The 12,420-nt window shown below is 42.2% G+C and overlaps 1 protein-coding gene across 2 annotated transcripts in view; it reads left to right on the forward strand.

Moving 5' to 3' along the window:
* Positions 1–8,798, forward strand: part of TJP2 (tight junction protein 2) — a 72,629-nt gene extending 63,831 nt beyond the window's left edge. The window contains exons 18-23 of one of the 2 annotated variants that reach the window (XM_028117361.2): positions 1,206–1,306; positions 2,524–2,736; positions 3,895–4,005; positions 5,160–5,489; positions 6,587–6,672; positions 7,870–8,798. In XM_028117361.2, coding sequence (XP_027973162.1) covers positions 1,206–1,306; positions 2,524–2,736; positions 3,895–4,005; positions 5,160–5,489; positions 6,587–6,672; positions 7,870–8,035 — 1,007 coding nt within the window. In that variant the 3' untranslated portion in view covers positions 8,036–8,798. The remainder of the gene's footprint in view (positions 1–1,205; positions 1,307–2,523; positions 2,737–3,894; positions 4,006–5,159; positions 5,490–6,586; positions 6,673–7,869) is intronic. The other variant, XM_088019166.1, reaches the window with a different exon arrangement.
* Positions 8,799–12,420: the final 3,622 nt, after the last annotated feature.

Below are 12,420 nucleotides of genomic sequence, written 5' to 3' on the forward strand. Positions count from 1 at the left end.
TGGGACTCGATCCCAGGACCCTGGGATCATGACCTGAGCCGAAGGCAGACACTTAATGACTGAGCCACCCAGGCGCCCAGGCCCAACTTAATTTATTATTCTGGAGCAATTTGTTTGACCAATTTATCCCTGTTAGGTCCATAAATTCATATTGCTGGAGAATGACTGCATATGTTTTACTTGGTTGGTATTTTGTATTTGTTTTTATTTTTATTATTTTTAAAGATTTTTATTTATTTATTCATGAGAGGCAGAGGGAGAAGCAGGCTCCCCAAGGAGCAGGGATCCCGATGAGGGACTCGATCCCAGGACCCCGGGATCATGATCTGAGCCGAAGGCAGACGTTTAACCATCTTAACCACCCAGGTGCCCCTGTATTTGTTTTTAGATGGGCTATGCTGTATGGTGGCTAAGGCCACAGGTTCTAAAAGCAAACTTCTAAGCTTGTATCTAGGTTTCTTCACTTGTTTGGTGTGAGGCCTTGGGCTAGATACTCTCAATATTGTGCCTCAATTTCTCTTCTGTAAAATGGGGACAGTAGCAATACCTACTTTTTAAGGTTTGGATAAACAAGAAATGAGCTCATCCATGTAAGGTATTTGGAAAAGTGCTTGGTTGATCCATAGTACTATTATATAAGGTATATTTCGTTCTGAGTAGAAAATACATATTCCTTAAATACACACCTGTAGAGTTTAGTTAATCTGTATATATATTCTAAAATATTTAAGCCTATCAAAATTATATAACTTAAATGTTACCTTTAGTATTTTTTTTGGAGATATCCAACAGTAAATTTGTGTATGCTTTTCTTATTTATAACATCCATGCCTATGTAACGATCTTAAAAATACAGTACTTTTAGGTTTGTTTTAGATGTGTTTTCTTTGCTCCTAAAAACACAGTTGTTAAACATACCTTTTAAAGGTAGCTTTTCTGAAAAACAGACATTCTGAAAAGAAAGTAATTCATTTTTAACTTTAGAACATTCATCTGTAATGTAAACTCCCAGCAGCTAGACCAGTAATGGTTTTAATTACATTCAACTAAAGGGATTTATTGTTCAAATATGTGTGTACTTTCTCTTGCATTTGTCAAAGTTTTAATTCAAATATGACAAAAATGAGTAAAATTATGTAAGGTTAACATTTTTAATAAACATTCCTCTGGAAATTGATGCAAACCTTTTGTTTACATTTCTATAGCTACTATCAACCTAAATTCAGCCAATGATAGCTGGTTTGGAAGTTTGAAGGACACAATTCAGCATCAGCAAGGAGAAGCAGTTTGGGTCTCTGAAGGAAAGGTATGTGGCATAGATACTCTGCTACGAGGTGAGAGTCCATGTTCTGAATCTTTTCTCAGGAGGGTAGTGAATGTAGTCAAACCATGCCCATTTGAAGTGATTCCAGCATATGTGCTAATCAAGTTTGAAATTTTATAAATTCTCTGAAAAAGTAATAAAATGAAGGGACTTTTCAAAGAAAAGTAGAATGTGATGTATGTGACCCTACATTCACTTCCCTTTTACTTTTAACGTAGTAACTAGTGTTGTATTCCAAGCACACTAATCAGAGCTTACAAGATCTTGTGCTGAGCTCCACAGCTTTCTTACTAAGGATATGGAAAAGTCAGCATGGAAGGGAGAGGTGAGGATGAGAGTCATGAAGAATATATTTGAAAATTAATTTAAAAAAAAGAAAAGAAAAGCTAGCAGAGTTGGAATCATTTGAAGATTGGAGAAGGTGTCCTAGGATTTCAGAATTCGAGTAGGTTGGTAAGAGGATGCTCAGAACCTTGTGTAGGCTTTTAAAATTGGCTAGCTTCTCATCCTTGAAGGTAGTTTACCCACAGTTCTACTGAAGGGAGGAAGCAAAGAGATTATACAATTTCCTGTGGTTCTAAGGCTTTGGTGCTAGTATTCTGTAGTCCAGCTGAATTTAAACTAGTTTGTGAGAGGTCAGAGGAAGACTTTGTTGCGAAAGTGACTCAATTACCAATTGGATTGTTGAGCCCTAGTCTTGCCCTTTGGAAACTGCGTATTTAGTCAAGGTGTCTAGCATCTTCTGAGTGCTTATAGCCTGCTGAGGTTCTGTGCTGTAGCCTCCTTTGTGAGAACAGGTTGAACAGGACACAGCTTCCTTCCTCAAGGATTTGAGAATCTTGCGGAGGAATGGAGAGGTATGCAGCACCAGGCAGTGTATATTATTACAAGAGACAGTATTAGCAGAAAAAGCTTGAAAGGAGCCCAAAGTCTTGAAGAGAAGCACAACAATCTGAGGAAGCATGGCTCAGTATTGGGATACAGGATGTTAGTAAATAGGGTGGAGGGTTCCTAATTTGAATCCCTGCACAAAAAGTTAACAATCTCAAGCCAAGTGATTTAAGGAAAATAAAGATGACTTCCCTTTCTAGAACATGTCAAAGTTTCAGTCACTTGGCTGTGCCCTTGGGAATTTTCTTGAGTCCCCATTCCCAGGAGCCATGTTGACCCCACTGACCCTCCGAAACAAATTCCTCTAGATGGAAGGGATGGATGATGACCCTGAAGACCGCATGTCCTACTTAACTGCCATGGGCGCAGACTATCTGAGTTGCGACAGCCGCCTCATCAGTGACTTTGAAGACACCGACGGCGAAGGAGGCGCCTACACTGACAATGAGCTGGATGAGCCAGCTGAGGAGCCACTGGTGTCTTCCATCACCCGCTCCTCGGAGCCGGTGCAGCATGAGGAGGTGAGGCGAGGCAGGCCACAGGCTGTGAGGCCATGAGCAGGAAAAAGAGTTTCTGCTGTTTCACCTGAATTCTTCTGGACAACTGTTTATTCAGGGTGCTGTGGAAGGTATTCCTTAGAGTTGGAACAGATGACTTTTAGGGGGTTTCTGATTCCAAGTCAATGCCTGTACGATAGCATTTGTGGTCCATGGGGAAGCCAGCCAGGAACGACGTGCTGGGAGAGGTTAAGTGATCAGCACTCATCACACTGATGTTCTCGAGCATGATGAATTCACTCAACAGCTTTATGTGCCAGCTGTCAAATTACAAGTGGAACATTATTTTTAAATACAATTTTGTTGTATTTACTTGTAACCTTTGATTAGGTTTCTTTGTACTTTTAGGTATCCTTGCTTTTTCTTATCTATCCTACCTTTAACCTTTCTAATCTTGCCAAAACTCCTGAGTATTTCCCCATCAGTTTCCCTCTCTCTTGTACTTCAATTTTTTAATAGAGTTTATGATCAAATATACATCTGATCATTCCAACAGTGAATAGACCGCTTCTGTGATCCGAGAGATCGTGTCAACAGGCACTAAGTTAGGACCAATTAGTAGTTACACCTCAGAGAATACTAGGATAATGTAGATGAGGTTATCCCTATATTTGAATAATTATTCTTGTGGACTTCTCTTTAGCAAGGCAGCTCATTTTGGGGAATGGCTTTACTCTTTATGAAACAGAAGTACCAAAAAATAAGCTGAATGGGGGATAAAACCCACCAAGGCCAAAAAATTAGTATATACCAGTGGACAAGTTATAAAGAATAAACTCCCTAATAGCTACAGGGAGATGAGCTTATGCTTAAAAATATTAACAGCTGTAAGTGATAAAAGAGATTTTAGACTTCAGGAGGACTTTGGGGGGGATTATTTTAAAGGAAGAGACTACTACAATGGATGCTAGTCAAAAAAAAAATCTCAAGCATTTGCTAATGGGAATATGCTGATATCTGCCTTTTCACTAAAGAAGCACTGGGTCAGTATCCTAATTTATGCAAGTTGTGAACCTCAACTTCTGAATTCTTGCAACTTGGCAGAAGTCCAGCAAAGCAGATGAGTGTTCTCTTCTTTTTGCTGGGATCTTCTTGTTATGAATGAATCTTTATGTCTTGTAGAGCATAAGGAAGCCCAGCCCAGAGCCACGAGCTCAGATGAGGAGGGCTGCTAGCAGAGATCAACTTAGGGACAGTAGCCCTCCCCCAGCATTCAAGCCAGAACCACCTAAGGTATGTGGCTGGGAAGCCCACGATGGGGAGGAAGAATAAGCAAATACCCGACAGCTTCCTGCATAGACAGGAAGAACACACACAATGAGATGGTGTTGAATTACGGTTTTGGCTCACTCTTTTGGTATTAAAACATGTCTTTTGGTTTGTTGGGTGAACCCCAAAATTAGGGAAGAGTGAAAAGAAGGAAAGGCAGTTTTAGGGGAGCATACAGTTTTAGAACTGTTGGTATTTTATTTATTTATTTACTTATTCATTTATTTACTTAAAATTTTCTTTTAGCAAGAATAAAAGTTTGACAAATACTGAATGTCCAGAAGCACCGATCTCAGAATCTGTTTTTCTTTTTCAGTTAGAGTTTTCTGCCCACAGTCTGATTTAGAGATACCAGAAAATCCCTACTGGTGATTTATTATAGAAAACAATCACCACCACTGTTTATGATGTCTCTCATTATGAGGACAGCTTAATTTATTTTTAAATTAAATCATTACTCAGAACAGAATCAATAATAAGAACACATGGTGTATGTCATATGATTTTTGACCCCCTTTCTGAATCTAATCTATAAATGGAGGCTTTCCCTAATAACCCAATAAAATTTCTCCATTTAACTCAATACTTTAGATAGGAAGAAAGTAATCACTGATTATGTGAGCTGTCAGAAATAGTGACCTCATAAAATATATCACTGAAAATGTACAAGCAGGCCTAGGATTGAAGTTTCATTCATGGCTGGACAGAGGCCTTCCCTCTGGGCTAGGGCATGCACCCTTGGTATGTGAACTCAGGACCCCACTCTTCGATCCTGAATCCCCCTGACTTGTTCTGAGGTCTTCTCCAAGATACTAATCTTAATCTCCTCTAGTACAAAAAGAGGTCTGATCTGCTTCTACACTTGCAGGCCTCCCAACCCTTCCCCAACACCCTCCTGGTTTCCTAGAGCTCTTAATACTTTTTTGTAGGAAGCAAGGTAGGGCTCAGGATGCCCAACCAGTGGCTGTTTGTCCTACAGTATTTGATTCCTTGTCAGAATGGTATTTGTTGACCATCTCTGGAAACTGATCAGGAAATGGGAGTGTATTAAATCACTAATACAGATTTGAAAATAATCGGAAAGCCCAAGGTAAAAATATGTTCATTGTTCTCTGCAGGCCAAAACCCAGAACAGAGAAGAATCCTTTGACTTCTCCAGATCCCATGAATATAAGTCAAGCCCTTCAGCCGCTGCTGGTAATGAAGTTTCTGGGGCATCTACCAAAGGTTATCCCCCTCCTGTTGCAGCAAAACCTGCCTTTGGAAAGTCTATACTGAAGCCCTCCACTCCTGTCCCTCCCCCAGAGTGTGAGGAGGTGGGAGAGGGCAGTGAGGAGCAAGAAGGCACTCCCAAGTCTGTCCTGGGCAAAGTAAAAATATTTGAGAAGATGGATCACAAGGCAAGATTACAGAGAATGCAAGAGCTCCAAGAAGCACAGAATGCAAGGGTAATTGTTTTTAAACCACGAGATTGCCTTAGCATGTCAAGAGTAAAAATGCTCAGTTTCATTTCATATAATGATTTGCAGTCCTTTTTTCCCTGGTAAAGACACGAAGAGGATGTTCATGTGCCCAATCCCACGGGCACGTGCTGTGTGTATATCATTTGCAGATGACCAGCTATCACTGTGTCCCTCTTTCTTCTAATCAAGAAAGCCTAAGAGTATAGGTGAAAAAGATTCTGCTTTTCATACCTCAGAACTTTAGGTCAGGTCCTGGAATGGGGAAGTAGGACAAGAAAATCAGTGCCTCTCTCAAGCTATTTTTCCTTAGAACATTTGTTGTATTTGTTTGGTAGCTGAATTTTAATTTGCTCCCAGATTTGCGATAGAAACCAAGCAAACCTTGAATGCTAAAACGAAAGGCCCATAGATTGTACTTTTTGATACTGCTTGAATTTTTGTACCATATACACATCTAACCTTTCACAAGTCAAAGAAGAACGTAAGTAAAGACTCATGGAACATACTCTGCCCAGTGAATATGGGAGGTTTTCTTCATTTAAGACTGTCACAACAGCAGCAGTGCTTCTGAGCATTTTTCTTTTTCTGTTTGTTTTGGCTGTAAAATATACATAACATTTACCATTTTAACCATTTTTTCCCATTTTAACTATTTTTTAAGTGTTCAGTGATATTAAGTACATTTACAATGTTCTCCAATCCTCATCACCATCCATCTCCAGAACTTTTTCATCCCTCCTCATTGAACCTCCCCATCAGCCCCTCCCCCGTCCCTGGTAATCACCATACTACTGTCTGCATGAATTTGACTACTTAGGAACCCCATTTAAATGGAATCATACAGTATTTTGTCCTTGTTGTAGCAGCATGTGGCAGAATTTCATTGCTTTTAAACATTTTTCTTATTTGACATGTAATACTAGGCAATCACATACAACCATAAAAACTAGAGAGTTGCTTCTGTTTTTCCTCCTCTATTTAAAATAGGATTGGAAAGTGGGACCAGCAAGAAACCAGCAAGCCACCCAGCAATCATTCATTCTTTCCCTCTTGTTCTTTTTTTTTCCCTGTAATTACTACAGATTGAAATTGCTCAGAAGCATCCTGATATCTATGCAGTTCCAATCAAAACACACAAGCCAGACCCTGGCCTTTCCCAGCACACAAGGTAAGGGCTGCTCAGCAGTATTAGGTCTAAAAAGGGGGCCTGGACTCCTGAGAAAGAATTTCTTTGCCTACTTTTCAGTTTAACAAGACGACTTTTTTTCCTGGCCAACTATTTACCTTATTGAGTCCAAAAAAATTTTAAAGATTTACTTAAGAGAGAGAGAGAGAGCACAAGCAGGAGGGGCAGAGGGAGAGGGAGAGAGAATCTCAAGCAAACTCCACACTGAGCACTGTGCCAGACACAGGGCTTAATCCTAGGAACCTGAGATCACGACCTGAGCCGAAACTAAGAGTCAGACGCTTAACCAACTGCGCCACTCAGGCGCCCCCTTATTCAGTCAAATTTAATTGTAAAGATTATAGAGCCAAAATTTCATAGTAAGTAAAACTGACAAAGTATAATCACTACATTTCAAATTAGTCCCCTTTGACACACTGAAGCACAGATATGCTAAACTGTATTGGGATAGCACATGAGCAAAATTCCTGGGTTTAGATGCTAATTGCGGCTCTTATTCAGTATATTCTGGCTCTTAGTCAAGCTCTTTAATTCCTTTGCATCACATAGCAAAGTCAGGCCACTTGTGCTGAACTGCAGTCTGAAGGAAAGGTGACAATCAGTTGACCAGTGTTGGTAAGATGCTTTATATTTAAAATGCTACATAAGCATTAGGAATTATGGCAGTGTCTTTCTGTTGAGGTTTTAATACTGGATTGTCCTGCTTCTGAGAATAGGAAAAAAAAAAAGTCACATTTTCTTGTGGCCAATCTGACTAGAAGCTAGAGTTTAGTTTTACAGCATTAGAAAACTAGAGGCAAATTTCTTCTTTAACAATTGAACTGTGGTACAGCCAACCAGGGGGCCCCTAGTTGACTGAAACTAGAAGAGAAGTCACTCTGCTGGATGAGCTTGTAGCCAAAGACACGGGTGGGGAAGGCACCCGTCCAATGGGGGAATACTTAGGTCAGGGAGCACAGGGCTGGCTTCCTCACTCACTGCCCACGTGGGCACTGGCCTTAACCTGTTACTCCCTGACGATGAACCTGCAGCGGGGCCAAAAGTGGCCCTGGTCTGTCAGCAGAGTGTGGTGTGTGTCTCAGAGGTTTGCAATCAGTCCTGGGCACGTGGCCGCACTTCCACGGGGCAGTCAGAAGCCCTGGATGAGCTGTGATGCATTTAACACTCTCACTTTGTTAGTTCCAGGCCACCTGAGCCCCAGAAAGGTCCTTCCAGACTCTACCAGGATCCCAGAGGAAGTTACAGCAGTGACGCTGAAGAGGAAGAATACCGCCAGCAGCTGTCAGAACACTCAAAGCGCGGTTATTACAGCCAGCCTTCCCGGTACCGTGACACGGAATTGTAGAGGACTGCAAACCGACTGTTCTGTCTCTCCGTGGCCACCGCTTCAGAGCAGTGCTCCCACTGAGCCACGGGATGGTTCTTTCTAGTGAAAACGCACTGTGGAGATGTGGGACCTGAACTCCTGTCCCCTCAAGGGGAGCCTGGGGGCAGCCAATGCAAATTAAGGACTGAAGGCTCTGTGGAACTGGGTCTTGGGAGTTTATGACTTTTTGCTCAGAATTAAGAAAAACACTACAGTCTGATCCTGTTACTTGTTTCAGTGGACCAAATTCTGTATTAATTTGTTTGCATATTTTTAACATGTATATTAAGAAGTGTTAACTATTTTCCCTCATCAATGTCTGACTTAGAGGACTGTTTCAGTGAGATACAGAATGTGGAAAAGGAATTAAAATACTGTTGGACTCAAACTAAATTCAAAGAAATATTACAATTCTAAGTGCCTTTGATGAGAAGTGTCTTAAATATTCTTCCTCTGAAGCTTCATGCAAAGCCATAATGGACTAAAACATTTTGACTAAAGTTTTTTACCAGCTTATGAGCTATGGTTTTCTCTGTACTGTGTCATCTTTTCAAGGCATTTGTCTTTGTAATATTTTCCATAAAATCTGACTGTATATATAGTAGCTATACTTGGTAGTTCAGATACCAGTGCTAAATAGCTTGGAGACCAAGAAATTGGTATAGAAATTTTTTGTTCCTTTAAAACCATGTGCTCCACAAAAGCAGATACTTCAAAAAACCGTATTTCCAAAAGTGTGTGAGTTGACTACAGTTTTATAATTTAATAAAAAGGATATTGCAATCAATAATTTGCTTTGTGATAGATTTCTACACTTGTTTCTATTTCTGAAAGCAACTTTTATTTCAATTAGTGATCATGAAATGAAAACACACTCCTTGCTGAACATGAAAATGGAGACCCATGTGGAAAAGAAAATGAAACTTACCCAGCATCTCATCCTTCAGATAATTTCAGTGCATTTCCTCAGAGTACATATTTGTGGATGTCTGTATGTGTTATAATTAGGGGTATACTGTATTTGTAGTTCTGTTTTCTACTTTTTTTTTTTTAAGGATTTTATCCATTCATTTGAAAGAGGGTGAGCACAGCGGCGGGGGGGGGTTGGGGTGAGGGATTGGGGAGGGACAAGCAGACTCCCTGCTGAGCGCGGAGCCCCATGTGGGCTTATCCTCATGACCCTGAGACCACGACCTGAGCCAAAATCAAGAGTCAGATGCTTAACCGACTGAGCCACCGAGGGGCCCGTTTTCTACTTTTTCTATTTAACATTCTATCATGAACATTTCTCACAGATAGTTAAAACTCAGGTATGCATCATTGCTAGTTAACTGCAAAACAGTATATCCTGTGACTTCATTACTAGACAATTCTGCTATCTTTAGTAGTTTGGATTGTTTCCAGTTTTTTGTTTTTACATGAGATGTACCTCTGTATAATCCATTTATGTATTAAATGATCAGCATTTTAATCCTTTTCTGCAGGTAGCTTCTCAGAAGTGGAATTACTGAGCTAAAGCATAAGGAACATTTTTAAGGCTCTTAATATCTACTGCCATATTGCTTCCTAGAAAAGTTGCATTAATTTATACTCCCACATTCACTCTAAAGGTTGTTTAGATGTTTAGAAGTTAAACAAGACGACCTAGGAATTTAGGCTTGCATGAATCAAAAGTACACTGAATTTAGGAAAGAAGAGTCTTGGTTTCCATTAAGAGTCTTTTATAATATGAATTGCCACAAGGGTGTTTAGCTTTGAGTTAGAAATTCAGCTTACTCAAAACAGAGTTGTATTATAAATATGTCCTCGATTGTGTCTCTATCAATCTTGGTGCTAAAATTTATAAACCATTTAGTGCAATACCATGAATTTCTAGGCAGTCCTGAAGACACTGACTCAAATCTGTGTATTTGGTAAATAAAAGTCACCTTTTGTAGATGGAAGAAGATACACTGGTTATATGATGACTTAGTTTGCTTGTGTCCTTTAACTACCTGAATGAGACTTTGGAAAGGAGGCTTTTCATCAGGAACTGGGCTGTCATCTGGCTCTAGCACCTTTGTGGTACATTAAGTGGTGCAGACCAGCAGGACCTCTGTTCCCCATAAGGTCCCACGGTATGCCTGACAGACCACTAGTGCCTGCCCCACCCATTTTTCATTAATACTCTGTTCTGGAAAGGATTTAAGGCTGCCTATGATATATGTGGATTGTAATTAAGAAAAAAATGGGCACTAGGCAAATGAGGAAAGAAGGGAGAAGAATGTCAGAATAGGAAAGACAAAGCCACGAGTGAGGGTAGTGTTCACTGTACACATTGTCTGGGGTCCTCTGCTTTCCAGAGGTCCGTGTAGGACACAAGATGACTGCTACCTGATTTGATTCAAAATGTCCATAAGGAGGTGGGGAAATTGTTCTGGAATTCTCCCCCTACTCCCATTCTTTTTATTCTGTGGGGCTTTACACTGTGTCCTGCAACCAAGTCCACTTGCTTGCAAGGATGACTTTGGAGGTCTGTTACTTAAAAATATGCTTTTAAATTAATTATGTTTAAAGGTTTTATCTATGTATTTGCCAGAGAGAGACAGCGAGAGAGGGAACACAAGCAGGGGGAGTGGGAGAGGGAGAAGCAGGCTTTCCGCGGAGCAGGGAGCGGGACGCAGGGCTCCATCCTAGGACCCTGCGATCATGACCCGAACCGACGGCAGACGCTTAATGACTGAGTGACCCAGGCGCCCCTAAAGATTTTATTTTTAAATAATTTCTACACCCAACATGGAGCTTGAACTCACAACCCCGAGATCAAGGGTCACATGCTCCACTGACTGAGCCAGCCAGGCCCCCGCCAGAGGTGTTTCTTACCGTGTTCTTTCATGTAAGCCAGTAGCACAATTCCCAGGGCCCTTTAGTAAAAATTCTGGAGAAGGCACCCAAAAAGTGCGGGGGAGAAACACCACCCTGGAGCCTGGTCTAATCCAGACATCAATTCTAGAGTATCTGGGGCCAATGGCTCCCAAATAGCCATATGACAGGCATAAAGCCTCAAGAAAAATATATCCCCACCTTCCCGGAAAATCCATTTTACTCAAAGACGGGGCGGGGGGGGGAAGGGGGGTGTTTAAAACATAGGGCAGATCATGCAGCACAATGCAAACCTCACACGAACTAGTAGAATAAAACATGGCACTTACCTGAACCACTGCATCCTCAGCAGGAGTGCTGCCTCCGGCCTCCACGCCTGACCCGGGCCTTCCGGCGTCCTCCACGCGGTGGTGCGGCCTCACAAGCAGCGTGCTCAGTGTCTGCCGGTCAGAACAGTGCTTCCTAACTCCCCGTCCGTTCCCAAGCTTCCTGGTTCTGTCAACCACGATTTTGCTCCAGGGACAGCAGAAACGGGAGTAAGGGGGCTCGGGGGAGGTCTGAATTCGGGTAGCAGCGCCAGCACCAGGTCTTGAGTATAAAATGCGCGAGAAGTCCCAGATAAGTCCTCAGTGGGAGGCCAGAGCTCAATCCCACCAAGAAACGCCGTCGAACAGTGTAAAACCCGTGCCTCCTAGTTTTCCCACTCAGGCCGCAGGGAAGCCGAGCCACCTGTTCACCGAGCCGGCCTCGGAGTTTTGAGGGCTGCTCCGTGCGTGTGCGTGCGTACGCGTACGCATGCGTCCGTGCGTGTGTGCGCGCACATGTGCGCGTGCGCTCATCGCACGTCTTCGCCTCTCTCCCTCAAGCAAGGGACTGCATGCGGAGAGAGGCTGCTGAAAGGCTGGAGCGCCTAGCGGAGCAAGGCGCCAGGGCACAGAAAACCCCGCAGCATGTGTCAGGATGATGAATGGGCTGTGAATCTACTGAGGCCTCCAAGATGAGTGATGTTTTTTGTATAGTGTTTTCGGATGGGCTGGGAGGGACATTAGAAGAACTAGAGCATTGTCCTTAGGCAGAATGGGGAGGGGAAAGCCTACGTACCTGTATCAGCCAGGGTTCTCTAGAGAAACAGAACCAACAGGATGGGGCGCCTGGGTCGCTCAGTCGATTAAGCGTCTGCCTTCTGCTCAGGTCATAATCCCAGGGTCCTGGGATCGAGCCCCTTGTCGGGCTCCCTGTTCAGTGGAGAGCCTGCTTCTCCCTCTCCCTCTGCCTGCCGCTCTGCCTACTTGTGCTCTCTCTGCAAAAATAAATAAATAAATATATAAAATCTTAAAAAAAAGAAAAACCCAGGATGTGTGTGTATGTGTATTTATTTATTTTAAGGAATTGGTTCATAGGATGAGTACCTCCAAAATCTGCAGAGTAGGCAGAGGTAGATAGCGATCTCCTGCAGAGGCAGCCCTTAGAGGTTGTAAGCTCAGGTTCTGGAATCAAAGCAG

Source organism: Eumetopias jubatus, unplaced genomic scaffold (assembly GCF_037043125.1).
Source record: "Eumetopias jubatus isolate StellerSeaLion01/CBP00866 unplaced genomic scaffold, mEumJub1_p1.0 scaffold_15, whole genome shotgun sequence".
NCBI lineage: Eukaryota > Metazoa > Chordata > Mammalia > Carnivora > Otariidae > Eumetopias > Eumetopias jubatus.